The sequence below is a fragment of the Cyprinodon tularosa genome, unplaced genomic scaffold, assembly GCF_016077235.1.
Source record: "Cyprinodon tularosa strain WSP-4 unplaced genomic scaffold, ASM1607723v1 ctg166, whole genome shotgun sequence".
NCBI lineage: Eukaryota > Metazoa > Chordata > Actinopteri > Cyprinodontiformes > Cyprinodontidae > Cyprinodon > Cyprinodon tularosa.
The window spans coordinates 2,431,986-2,446,902 of NW_024038493.1; the positions used below are offsets into that span (position 1 = coordinate 2,431,986).

At 38.4% G+C, this 14,917-nt stretch overlaps 1 protein-coding gene across 2 annotated transcripts in view; it reads left to right on the top strand.

Annotated features, from left to right (window-relative positions):
* Positions 1–14,917, top strand: part of LOC119780802 (receptor tyrosine-protein kinase erbB-4-like) — a 465,078-nt gene that overhangs the window by 406,834 nt on the left and 43,327 nt on the right. For both annotated transcript variants that reach the window (XM_038280976.1, XM_038280977.1), the window contains exon 20: positions 4,712–4,897. In XM_038280976.1, the coding sequence (XP_038136904.1) occupies positions 4,712–4,897 (186 nt within the window). The remainder of the gene's footprint in view (positions 1–4,711; positions 4,898–14,917) is intronic.

A 14,917-nucleotide genomic window follows, 5' to 3' on the forward strand; every position in this document is an offset into this window, starting at 1 on the left:
GTGGTTCGCTTGTGTTAGTGAATATAAATCAGAAGTGTTTATTTAATAACTGAAATACAGTAATTTAAATCACACCTATGGAGATAGGGACTTCCAGAAACATGCAGGAGTTTTGCAAATTTCTGCTAGTCTATCATTCAGCATATATGCCCTAAATGTGTGTGTGTGTGTTGTGGAGGAAGTGAGCCAGGGAGCGGAATGGGGAAAGTCGGGTCAGCTGGCAGTAATGGAGGTCAGCGCTCAGGGAGATGAGAGAGAAAGCAAAACACACATAGTCACAAAATGTCGCACACACTTTCAGGAGTCCTCAACGTTTGCCCACAGAGTAGAAAAAGATTTAACCGGACATAGTTTATGACTCTTGGGACAGAAGAAAAAGACTTAAAACGTTAAGCCTTACTTTTGTCTTCCTCTCCTGATCTAATGTCTGGCTGAAAGTTTGGAGTCTGCATAAAGCATGCAGAGGTCTGCGTAAAGTGTGGAGTCTTCTGTGAAAAGTTTGCTGTCATCTGCGTAAAGGGTGCAGTTGTTTGTGTAAAGCGTTCAGTTTTCTGCATAAAGCATAGAATCATCTGCGTAGAGTGCAGTTTTCTGCATAAAGCATAGAGTCATCTGCGTAAAGCGTCCAGTTTTCTGCATAAAGCATAGAGTCATCTGCGTAAAGCGTCCAGTTTTCTGCATAAAGCATAGAGTCATCTGCGTAAAGCATCCAGTTTTCTGCATAAAGCATAGAGTCATCTGCGTAAAGCGTCCAATTTTCTGCATAAAGTATAGAGTCATCTGCGTAAAGCGTCCAGTTTTCTGCATAAAGCATAGAGTCATCTGTGTAAAGCGTCCAGTTTTCTGCATAAAGCATAGAGTCACCTGCGTAAAGCGTCCAGTTTTCTGCATAAAGCATAGAGTCACCTGCGTAAAGCGTCCAGTTTTCTGCATAAAGCATAGAGTCATCTGCGTAAAGCGTCCAGTTTTCGTCTGTGTAAAGCACAGAGTTTTCTGCGAATAGCATGAAGTCCTCTGCGTAAAGCGCTGAGTCGTCTGCGTAAAGAGTGCAGTTTACTAAGTAAAGCGTGCACTCGTCTGCTAAAAGCTTAGTCGTCTGTGTAAAGCACAGAGTTTTTTGCGAATAGCATGAAGTCCTCTGCGTAAAGCGTTGAGTCGTCTGCATAAGGTAGCAACTTGATTTATGTTGTGAAGATGTTGCAACCCCTTCTTGAACAGAAAGCTCCTAATGTTGCTGAAAAACATCATGACAGCACGTGTCTCCCTGCTCATGGTTCGAAGTAATTTAGTCCACTCTCCCTCTAAGATCAATTTTCTGTATATAAATTTTAAAGAGGACCTCATCCATTTGTCAGCTGCCCTGAGGGCCAAGCCCGGATATCCACCTTCTTGACCATTTGCCATATGCAAAGAAAGCCAGCGTGTGTCCTTGAGTGTTGCAAAGAGTTGGCTAGGGACTGTGCCTCCATGCTTGAATCTGAGCAAGAGAGTCAGAGAGAGGCACAAGGAGATGAGAGCAGCTAAACCAAGTGCCTTCCCCCAACAACTGCAATCGCAGCTTCTGCCACAAGTACCCGTCTTTGCAATCATAACACTTCATCACCACCACGCGTCCTTCTGCTTTTCAGCTCCGCTTTGACAATTACCCAACTCCGAGCCCCAACTGTTCAAACCTCTACATTCATCTGCTGCGGAGAGGGGAAGCAGGAGGGGGGGAGAGTGTGATTAGGAGAGTACACGTGCACAAGAAAATGAAACAAGAGTGATAGAGAAAAGACAGAAAGGAGTTTTTGATCGTAAGCAACATGCTGGACATCTCTATCTCTGGTGTTCTAAATGTGTCTGTGTAACATCTTCCTTTGCTAAAATTTAGATGAAAGCGGTTGTGCTTGTATGACTTTGAAGACAGAGTCTTTCAAGATTTCCCCCTCTGTTGAGTTTTCTTGACATATGTTCTGCATGCAGAGGTATTGATGATCCCAGATGTTTGGAGTTAGGGATCTCACTCCAACTCTAAATTGTTTTTTGATAATTATAGCCAATACATTGAACCAGACTTAAATTAAACATCTGATTTATGAAAAAAAGAATAAACCTCTATTAAGGTTAGATGTTTATAGGAAAACTGAAAAAAAAAAAAATTAATCTCAAAATTTGTGTTTTCTTTTATCATGATTTCCCCCTCACCAAATTTGCATCATTAAAGTAGATGTGTGTATAGCCTTTTTTAAGCTGCTCTGCACCAGCAGCAGGGCAACAACAAGATGGGATACTTTCCAGATGTATATTGTTATAAAAATCTTTGTTAATGTATCAGGATTTATCGTATTGTCACACGTGTTTTCTTTATTGAAAAAACCCCAGTTAAAACATATATATTGGGTAGGGGGCATGTTTATCAAACACAGTACACACAATTATTTGCAATATTTAGTTTTTTTTTGTGTCAATGTCTAAAAGTTTGAGTAAAAAGGAACAAAATTCTTAGACAGCTTAAAGCAATGATTGTTTAAACTTGTATTTTAACAGTGTTAGACGTCAGTGACCGTAACACTCTGCCCAATAAAATCCTTCATGAAATAATATTTCAGCATCATACGTACTATAGGGAGGTAAGCAGCATTATATCCTGGAAAGTACATCAGCTATCACGTTATCAGCCCCTCTTATGTCCAGATTATATTCTTGGGCCAGTAAGGCCCACCGCATTAACCACCGGCTGTGGTTATACATACGGTTCAGGAAGACTACTGGATTATGGTCTCTATAGACTAGTGTTGCACTGATACCGATACCAGTATCGGACGGGGCCCCGATACTGCCCTAAAATGGTGAGAGCCAAAGTTTATTCAACTATTGTCACCCACTCCTGGTAGGCAATAAAAAGTTCTACTGGATTCACTTTGTATTAGATTTTTCCTGCTTCACAAAGGAAGGCAGCAGCTTGACAAAGCCATGATGGCAATTATTTTACATTATTATGGTATCGGTATCGGCAGATACTGCACAGCCAGGTATCGGGTATCGGTATCGGGGCCAAAAAATGGCATCGGCGCAATACTACTATAGACTATAACAGGACTTGTTGAACCCACAAACTTCAAAATGCTGCAAAGCCAGCAGCATGGTCAATGTTTCCTTCTCAATTTTAGAGTAGTTTAATTGATGAGGCTTGAACTTAGCTGAGTAGTAGGAAACTGGGTGACTGGGTTCCATCTTGGAGAAACACTGCTCCAGCCCCAGTGGCGCTGGCGTCCACTTCGCTAAAATCCGGAGCTGCCAATACAGGAGCGCTGCATAGAAAGGACCTCGCACAGTCAAATGCATGTTGATATTCAGCGGTCCACATAATTGTTCCTTTGGACTATACAACTTTGTCAGAGGAGCCACCACCATTGAGAAGTTCCTGCAGAAACATCTTTATAACCAACCAAACCCAAGAACCACCAAAGCTCACGTCTTGTGGTGGGCACAGGGTAGCTTAGGATAGCGTCAACCTTTGCATTCACGGGACATACCTGGCCATGGCCTATTTCCTTTCACCAGATAGCTTTGGCAAACTCACATTTAGCCAGATTCAAGGTGAGGGAGGCTTGAGCTAGACAGGCAAACACAGTCTATAAAGTGAAAAGAAAGTACAATACCTGAACTCCCTGGCTAACCACGAAACGAGGAGAAAACAGTCAAACAAAAATGGCAGAGAACCCCTACCAGCTTCCACTGTGAACAGAAAAATGCTTTAGTTAGCCAATTGTTCAAACACGCAGTAACACTACAGGGCCCACAAACAAGATCACTACAGATCAAGGCCCAGGAAATAAGAGAAACATCTCAGGTTTGAAGCTCTTTATGGGTTGACAGACGAGCTTTAACACATTGCACCTGTAATAGCCAGGTAGACCTGAAACACAAAGAGAGAGGTCTCTCATGAAGAGAGCTCCTAGAGGTCAGTGACCATAACAAACAACTCCACCTAAAAAAAGAGACAGTTAAACACCAAAGCTTCTTGGTCAATGAAACTTCCTATCAAAGGGAGAAAGATGAAGCTACTGTATAAACTATTGACACCTAAAGGGCAATCAGTGAAAAAGAAATTTTGTGGTAATACTTGAGTACTCTAGAAAATGCAAGTTCATTTAATTAGTGTTATTACCAGTAGAAATGGAAAGTTTTCTGTAACCCTACGTAAAGAAATTCAATTGGAAGACAAAAAAATAAGTGCATAAAAAAGTGTAACCATACAATGTTTTAAAAGAAACAACCAAATAATGTGTTTATTTCTTACTGCATGTCAGCAATTTGGTGGAAAGTGTTAATGGCTTTTTACATGTATTTATTAGTAGTATATTTAATTAATTATTTTTAAGGACAGTTTATACCAATCATTGCTCCTGTTTTTGTCATTGTAAAAAAAAAAATCAGCAAAATTAAAAACAACTCAACATTAGTGCAAATAAACAATTAAGGCATAAAAAGTTGGATATTAAGGAATAATAAATAAATAATTAAACATTTGTTTTATAGCTATATTTTCAAGCAATATACTTTATTATGTTTTTGGAAATTAAATTTAATTACAATATATATTTAAAAAAAAAACATTTTAAAAAGGCATAACAAGAAGAAATGATGCACATCTAACAAAAGCAAATGAAGCGTCCGCTGCCATCCCATTTAGTCCCTCTGTGTCTTCTTGTCCCATCTCACCTAGGAGGCCCTGATCATGGCCAGCATGGAGCACCCCCACCTGGTGCGCCTCCTTGGTGTCTGCCTGAGTCCCACCATCCAGCTGGTGACCCAGCTCATGCCCCACGGCTGCCTCCTGGACTACGTGCACGAACACAAGGACAACATCGGATCGCAGCTGCTGCTCAACTGGTGTGTCCAAATCGCAAAGGTAGGCCTTCGCTTTCCTGCAAATAGATTGTAAGGCTTTATGTTGGTTTTTATTCCAACAAGCTTGTTAATTCCAGTGCGACACAAAACAGGCTCAAATGTCCCAGACAGGAAACTTTTAATCTTTGATTACCTTTAAATATCGAAACTTTGCTTAATGCAGCTGGCATGTGATATTAGATAACCACCTAAACACTTGCTTTAATCTTTGCCATTTCTTCCTCCTCATCGTAATTATTGTGCCGACCCTTTTCCCTGTTGTCAGCAATGTTAAGCAACAGACACGCCTTGTCAACTTAAACTCTGTCCTCCATCTCATTAATCTCTCAAAGTTCAGACCTCAACTAATACCTCTGCAAAGAACGACTGTAAGTGTGCTATGTTTGCTAACTATTGTAGGCTACTTCTGTCAGACCTTTTCTGAACTTTTGAATAAAAAATCATTAGGTTGTTTTGCTGTAATGACACCACGTGTCTGTAGAAATCTACTTGATACAAAGGAATCCTCTATCGGCTTCTATCACAGTTCTTTCAGAGATATGATGGACCATTTACAGCTAGGCCTATCATTATACACATCCAAGGCAAATTTTGTTTTAAATCGTTTTTAGTCACCTATTGCTGTAGTTTTAGTAGTGATTGTTCAACTGCCACAGTTTCTGATTAGGTTTAAATATAGATTCATGGATTATTTTTATTTTTTCAAATTGCTATTCATACTGTTTAGTTATTTATTCTTTTAAGAAATTTTTCTCAATTCCTTTAAAAGCATCTAGGTCATGTAGCCCTGGTTCTTTTTCCTGTGTTCTAGAATGTGCCTTTGTACAAGAGATGAACCTATTGGACTTTGCAGCACTAATTCAGAAAATATATTTAACTTGTGTATTTAATATGCCTGTTACTATGGAAACTGCTAAAAAAATATGTATTCTCAAAAACTGAATTTCCATTTTTATGTATTTTTAAATAAGTTATTGCTAAGTTGTAACTAAGTTATTACAAAAATGCACTGATATCAGATATATTTTACTGAAATCTTTGTTCTTGCCATTACAGAGAAAAAGAATACTTAATGCAAGCTTAGTTAACATTCGCCTATATTCAAAGAATTGTTGACTTTCAACAGGTCTGTTACACTTGAGATGCGTTTTTTGTTGTACTCCTTTTTTACAGCTTTTTAGAGCATACCTTTTTCATCTTCATCAGCAACAAATCGGCTTTGACTTTTGCTTCGGAAGATTTTAGAGCAGCAGAGCTCTGCTTACAGAGCACTCCAGGTACCATACTAACCCGGAGATGCCTCTGTAGATAAGTGGGGGCTGCTTCTTCCGGCTACCCCCACTTTTGCTTCTTGTGGCTTGCCTTTTTATATCACAACCATTTAAAGGGCTACATTAAAACTGGCTGTTGGAGGGAAAATTAAATTAGTATCGGGTCCTTAAGTGTCTCAGCACTTTTTCAGTATCTGTATCAGAATAATTTTTATTGTGTAGACTTTAGGAAATTGTCCTTACAGGTTGGAAGGAGAAAATCAAACAAGACAATACCCTTATACATAGGTCACACACTAAACCAATCACAATAAAATCAATGCTGGTGAAGATTCTCAGTCATCCAGGCTATAGTCATTCCAAAAAAGTAAAAAAACAAAAAACAAACATCCACTGGATTTCATCCAGGAAGATTTTTCAATTCACAATGTCAGGAATACTTTCAGGAATCCACCCTTTTGGAATGGGGGTAGTTTGGCTTCTCTTGATAACCTGCAATGCCCAATACCTTACTATAGCATTGCAGGCAAACAAAAGAAGCCAAACGACCCCCATTTCAAAGGTGTGGACCCGGTTTTCTAAACAAAAACAAGGCTTTATTGGGCTACTGTATAAAGCCTTCGAACTCAACAGTATTTCTTACATTTTGAATTGGAAAAGCTTCCTGGATGGGAAACGAAACATCTTCAAACTTGGAAACAAAGTCCAGTGGATTGTTTTTTTTTTTTTTTTTTTTTACTTTTTTGTAATATAATCAGTTACATACATACAGTATACAAGTATCAGTTAATGTCATGATGGGTCTCAAAGATCTAACCCACATGCAGAAAACCACTCAGAGGCACGGAAAAAGTTAACAGTTTATTGGTGAGGTTTACAAAACTCAGAGAGAGATAGAGAAAACAGGTTATTCTCAGATGGGGGAATCCTGCGGTCAGGTGAACTGGAACCAGAAACTCTAGGGGGAGATCACAGTGATGAGTTCATGGTCCATAGGAAAATTGATGGAAGGAGATGAATGGAACAGTTTTGACTCACATAGTATGGTTCTTGATTGATCCTTGGGTCCAGTTTGTGGGGGAATTGTCCCGAGATGATGGTTACTTGTTGGAGGGCGGACAGGCAGATTAATGGTGGGTCCAGAGGAGCAGCGGAGCAGACTGTCAGACTTTCTTGAGGAGGACTTGAACGGATCTGGTCAAGGTTTCCCCTTGCTCAATGTGAGACGAATAATTCCTTCCAAGGAAAGAAGGACCAGGCTTATCCAGCGGATTGGGGGGTTATCCTGTCGGAGAACCAAATAGACAAAGAGGTAAAAAACCTAAGACTCACAGAGGCAAAGACTAAAGGTTAGACTCAGCTAAACTTAGAGAGGCTAGAGTACCCAATACCTGCAAACACTCGAGCTGGTGACAGTCCGCTGCTCAAATACTCCTCTGTTGATGACCCAACGAGCCGCAGGTGTGGGGGGAGGGGACCGGAAGAGGCCCTCCAGGCCAAACAGGGGAAAGGGCACAATCTAGTGGGTAGGAGAAGAAACTAAAAAGAAAACACAAAAACATTCACCACAAACAGAAACCTAACAGTTAAGACAGGCTTAACAACAAAAGAAGCCCAGTTATCTTTAAAATATACCTTTAGGATGGTCTGAGTTAAGTTTTATTTATCTGTTAATTCATGGTTTTGGTTGCCTGAAACCCTGCCAGATGGCGGTAGCTCAAATTCAACATAGAGTGGATTATTTGAAGAGTGAATTACTTGATCTGCCCTTTGTAGGACTTGCTTTAGAGTTTCTTCAATTTTCCAACTGTCAGTTTTAGAAAGCCAGGTTTTGGTTAAAAAAGCATCTATGTATTCATAAGGTGAAGGATATTAGCATGGAACTAATTTATTTTCTGGATATAAAAATAATTACACGCCAGTGGTATCAGGCCTGATACCAGTATCATTATTCATAGTTATTACATTTTTAAAGGCTGTCATGATACTACCCTAATAGCCTGATAATGATTTATTACATTATTGTCTAAATGTTATTTTCTTTTCAATTTGAACTTTTTATTACACAATTTACCTTTTTTTGGCAGGTAGGGCATTATTACCTTTTATTGGATCACAATGTAGAAGTAATGGACAAATATTAATGAAAAGTGGGATTTGACTGATTTTGTCTCTTTCCTGAACAAACTATTAGAGCCTTGCTAAAATTTAGGCTGTGTTCAGTAATATCAGCTCTCTAGGTGCACTGGATTAAATGTCTTATTGCTTTCCAGCTGGTTTCCACAAAATTCTTAAAAGACTTGGTTGTGATAGTTGATCTGGTTGGTCAAACGCGTATGTTGGTGAGAAAGTGATAGACAGATGGTTTGTTCAATCACCTGCCAAGTATTTTTTAAAGTCCCTTTTTTCTTTTCCTCACATTTTCCATGGTCATGTTCCCAGATGGTCCCCCAAAACAAACCATCTGCCACTGCAGGTTGGTCAAATGGAGGAGTTATCAATTAAATAATATCTTAAAACTCCTAAAATCTGCAAATGTATAGCAATGCCATGAGTTTTATTGAAAATGAGGATCAGTACCTCTAAAGCTAAAGGGAAACTAAAACTACTATAAGAGTATAGCAAGTATAGTAAGTCAGTATATTGCAAAGATATAAACATATAAAAAAAAATCCTTAATAGTGATTAATTAGATTCAGACCTGTCCGCTATCAGCCAATCAGTTGTAATTGATTTCCATGGGTTGTTAAATACCCTGTGTTCTGGTTTAGTTTGGCCAACAGTCATTTGTCACGAATAGAAGCTCCTGTTTCTTTGGATTGGGGAGGTCAGTGAGGGAGTGCTTAACCCTTTATCCAACCATGATGGATTATTCCCTAGACTTTGAGGAACAGATTGCTATAGCAGGTAATTAATGCCACCATTGGATTGATTTTACCTCAAAGGGAAAATGTTAGGGTCTTGACCCATTGAGTTAGAGATGAGAAAAGAGATTATTTATAGCTGGCCTTGACTTGTGCATTCAGCTTAATAAATAGGCTGAACATGATTTAACAGATCCTACATTCTTGAATGGCAGGGTAAAGGTAACTAAGTGAAAATTATAAACTAGCAGATATATTTAGGGGAATTTATGTTTAGCTATGAATGGATGAGATTTCTCGATGTCTGTTCGTGGGTTTTATGTAATCTTAAAACATAAAATAAACCTATAATTTTAGCAAATTTCTTTCAGGAGGATTGCTTTATCTGATTAAACCTTTCATGAACAAGACAAATGGTATTAGAAAAGTTCCTTTTACAGCTATTGAAACAGAGGGCTGGATTAAAACTTGCTGTTTGATGGAAAAGGACTCTCGTTGCACTTTTCAGACACAGATATGAGTACGCATACATGAGCCTGCTTTGAATTGTGCATTGGATGTTTTCAGAGCAGCAGAGCTCTACTTACAGGCCACTCTGGATGACAAGTAAGGGCTGCTTCCTTGAACCCCAGTCAACCTCGGCAGATGGCCACTCACACTGAGCCTGGTTCTGATGGAGGTTTCTTCCTGTTAAAAGGGAGTTTTTCCTCTCCACTGTCGCTACAAGCATGCTTAGTGTGAGGGATTGCATTCGAGTCAATGAGTCGATGCAATCAACTGGTTTTCTTTAGATGGAAAACTTTGCATCAATTTGACTGTATGATCTGGTTGAACTGTAAAGTGCCTTGAGATGACGTGTTGTGAATTGGCGCTATATAAATAAACTAAATTGAATTAAACTATCTTCTTACCAAGAGATAAAGCTGCTGAAAGCAGCAGTTTCACTATCTTTTGTAGATTTTTATGTTATTATAGGTGTAAAAAATCTATATTTTGTTATATACATTGATTCTGGAAAAAAGTTGAAAATAATTGCTTTATAAATGTTTTATGGCCATCAAAGTGCTTCAGATTCTTTATTCTTCAAATTATATGGGTCAAATAATAAAGCAAAGCATAGTAAAAACATCTGAAACAATTTGGTACATTTGGAGATTTTTGGAGACGCTGGTGACACAAAAAGTTCAAAGCCCCACAGCTCTGGAACTGTCTGAAATTTTCTGCATTTGTTGTTGACACGATGTAGAACAAATGTAATACAATGAGACCTGCCTTTTTTCAAGCATGTCTTTATTACTGCTGTTGAAAAAAGATCTATAATTTCCGAGAATAAAAAGAACAACTTTGGGTCATGTTTGAACTGATGCAGCTTGGTCTGTGTTCTACTCACCCATATATATATATATATTCAGAAACTAGAGGGTGTTAGCTTTCAAATAATGTATTGCACTTGTAATTTGGGCTTACAGTTCCTAAGTTATTCGCTTTTTCATTTGGGGTATCCAAAAAAGACATGATTACCCAAAATGAAGAAAGAACTGGTTGGATTTTAATTTAAAGCAGCCTTTACGGGTCTCGAGATGATAGAATAATTGAAAAGTAAAGACCAAATATAGCTTTTTTTATCTCTGACTAATGAGATAGCTTGACTGGTATCAACATACAACAAGGTTTATACCACTGGTAAAGAGATTTCAAGAAACAAGCCATTTTTTACTTTAGAAAACTCATATGAAGCCACACCCTTTTTAACTAAAACAATCAAATGATGTCAAGAAATGTAGGCTGTTTTTCCGATTCTGTTATTCTGATAAATAAAATATCAATTCGGCTAACCTCTTTTTTGTCTTGCTTACCCTAGCTTTAAAGCAAATGAACATTTTTATCTTGAGAACAAACAACAATTAAATGGGAAAGACATCATAGCAAGGAATATCTGAAATAAGATCATTTAAACAGTATAAAGTGGGAACAGGCAATTTAACCTTATGATTATGAAATCATTAAAGTGGGATAAAATAACAGGACTATTTATGGCAAGATTAGATTTTTTTGGTGATATCAAGGCAGACTAATGTTAGCATCCCTACAGGACTGGAGTAAAACCAGTAAGACCAGGGTGACCAGAAGTCCCCAATTTCCGGGGACAGTCCTGTTTTGGACCACCTGTCCCCTGCTAAACTCATCCCCGGAAATGTCCTCGATTTTAGAGTTTTATGAATGAGGTGGAAATGTTTTATGGTAGAAAAGGGAGCAGGTTGCGGGCAGAAACAGCTGTTACGGTTGGATTTTGCGCTGCTTTTAACCTTAGTATGATTAAAAGAGTGCACCGCTTGTTGCACTGTAATGATCTTTAAGGATCTCAGCTTCCATTAAAACACAAAGAAGAAACAGAGCGCACCACTTTTTAAACAGACGAAGAATCCATCCATCCATCCATCCATCCATTTTCCATTATGCTTATCCCAAGCCGGGTTGCGAGGGGTCCTGGTACCTATCTCCAGCTCTCTACGGGCGAGAGCAGATTACACCCTGGACAGGTCGCCAATCCATCGCAGACTACCTATCTAATGTTCACTTATTGGGTTGCTTTCTTCCTTCTAGCTCCAAATATTATCAAACATATATATTTATTAGCATTTTTGGTATTAAATCAGATGAGATAATAATAATATGTTTTCCTGTTGTTCATTCTAATGATTTTGAAAGTTATATTCATTAATGTCTCTGTTTTAGAATAGTGTAAGACTGATAGAAGAGGAGAGAGAAAGAAGATAGGAAGACAGATAGAAAGAAGACTGAATGAGAGTTGAAGAAAACTGGAACACTGATGGGAAGAACAGCTAACCACTCTTGACCCATCCACTCTCACTCCCAACCCAGAGACACAGTTCTATTTTCTTTAAAAAAAAAAAAAAAACTCTATTTACATATTCCTGGCTTTTACACTTGATTTTTATTGTTGAAATATTGATATACTTGTAAAAGATAAATGAAACCATTATAGTCCCCGTTTCCTAATTTCATCTTGATGAAATGTAATTATTTATTTATTTTTATCTATTAGCTTGAAATATCCCCATATTTGATTTCAGAAATCTGGTCATCTTAATTAAGACAAAAAAACGTGCTTTTTGGTAGTGTGATGTTGTGGTCTTTTTTGGTTTGAACAAGCAGACTAGGTGGGGAAACCTAGCCTCGTGGGACCATCCTGATCTCGCGAGCTTTAAAGGTTTCACTTGCTAATCAGTCTGGAGACTCTCCGTTAAAGAAAATTTGGAGCCGTTCACCAAACGAACGTCCAATCAGCGTTGGCTTTGAGGCGTTGAGGCGTGACGCAACGAGAAGCGCGACAGTTCAGTCTAAAGAACATGGTGGCTTCAGCCGATGAAACTAGCGTTAACGTGGCTATCGAGCAAGTTTTATCGGAATTACAGAGTATTTCTTCACTGAAAGAAGAGCAAAACACTGCTCTGGAGGCTTTTCTCAGAGGAAAAGATTTTTTTGCTCTTCTCCCGACTGGTTTCGGCAAGAGTAGCCTGGCTTGTGGTTGTGTTTTCGTCGTCGCTCTGTTAGTACGTCATATGCTTCGTTGATCTGATTGGTTTATTTGGCCCGTCTATCACCAACATAGGCCAATCAGCTAACCAGTATTTTCGCCCCTTCCCAAAATTACTTCAATGGAAGGTTTCCAGATGGATATGCGGAGCAAATCCATCTGGCGGAGTCAGGTTAGGGGAACCCCCCCAAAAAACAAAACCAGAAAAACGACCCACTTACTTTCCCACTATGGTTTTTCTGGCAGGTTTTAGCTGAAGCCTAATTGCAACGCATACATTTGGGCGTGATAAAGTCAGATTTGACTCTGTTTAAGGAGTATTAAATATAAAACAGGTTCATATGTTGATCATATGCTGATAACTTTAAACTTTAACAGTAAATAATTACATTGTTGTTAAGATAAATGGTGGGCATCAGTCCATAATCAGCTTAATCCTAAAAATTTCAGTTAGCTAAGCTATTTTTTACATTTGCGTTTACAAAATAAATTCTGTTACTAAAGACTGATTTAATTGCCATTACTTTATTAAGAATCAGTGAAAACTAGAATCAATATGCTGCATAACTATGCAGTGATGTAACTGAGGCTAAAAAATGTTTATCGAATTTGAGAACAGATAGAAAAGAACCGCTTCTTGAAAAGTGAATCGATATCCAGCCCCATTATCAATCATGTTTCACGTAAAACAGCGTTAGAATTTGAAGGTTTAGGTTATAAATTGACATTTAAAAAGAAAAGTTGACATTTTAAAAGAAATCCACTACAGGTAGGCTGCTGACTGCTCACGGACTATTCAAATTTCCTTTATATTATACATTAGTACAGATTTAACTATAATACACTCCCTAAATTGTTTAGACTTTGCCTTGCGAAAGACAAATGCCTTGTAATTTTAGGAATAAGCTTGTGTTTGATGTGGAAATGTGTGGTGTCCCCCTTTGAGAATTTTGTTATATATTTACAGTATAAAAAGGAATGAGACGGCCTTTATTCCTTTATGTTTCCCGTACGCAGCAGGGAGTCCTTTTAACAAGATGGGTTTATAGTTGAAATGTTCACAGCAGGAAAGCCAGGTAGCCTCTTTCCTCTCTGTTTCATTTGTCTTGCGGATCCTCCTCACAGGTTCCTCATCACTTCGCTCCGGGATGTTTTTTCAAGCCCTTAAAAAAAGGACATCCTTTCACTGTGAGCGTTTTTTACCTCTTCGCAGACATAAGTGTGTTTTTGTGTATCTGTGCCGTGCCCATTTTGTTTTGTGCGTGTGTGTTTGAGCGTTCGAGCCGAATAAATAACTTGCGGCTTCTTCTCTGAATGATCTCTACGCTCTCAAGGTAATGATGGGGAACCTCTCTCCAGCAGCGAGAGCATTCTTCAGAAGACGCACAATTTTCTAGCTAAGGGGAGAATAATTTCCCCCTGCTCTTGAGTTAGCTTTGAAAAGGTTGTGGCAAAGATAGAGGACAGGCGAGGGAGGGAGAAAGAATGTGTAAAAATAACAGATTTTGAAAAAGTGCCCCAAAGGGCATACTGCATAAGACACAAGGCAAGGAAACTGACTGTTTAGGCTTCCACTGCAGTATCCAATCTTATAAGTACGGTTAAATAAACCCTGTGATATCATTACAAGAGATCCAATCAAGTACAGTTGCTTTATTTTAATGGTAACGCATAGAGGTAGTCCAACATTCTATCATATAAGATATATCAAAATTAGTTCAGGTTATTTATATAGATCAAATTTACAACACATCACCTCAAAGCAATTTACAGAGACAAAAAGACAAAATACATAAGATCATCCTGTCAGATTGGTTAAGGTTTCATCTTACAGAAGCTAGTTAAAAGCATCCATCTTCTGATTCTACAGAAATCCATCACACCTAGCATGCATGCAGTAACAGTGGAGAGGAAAAACAAAATTTTAACAGGAAGAAACCTCCAGCAGAACCAGGCTCAGTGGGAGAGGCATTCTGCCAGGAACAAATTTGGGTTCAAGAAGACAGAAGCAGAAAAACAAAAGAAATATGGGAGAACTGATTTATAAATAATTTTCTATGTTAGAAAAAGTAACAGTAAACTAGGTGGCTCTGCCTAAAAAAGAAACTGTGAACAGATTAGCTATGAACCAGTTTTCATGAAGGATGAAAGTGTTCCCTACGTCCTCTAGCAGCCTAACCCTATAGCAGCATAACTATATTTAGTTCTTCACTAACATATTGATGTAATTTCTATTTTTCATTAATCCGTAAAAGTTTATTTTTCCATTGATAGCTATGCACGGAAAATAATTTGACTGGAAGCTTTGGCCATTATGACCCCTTCTT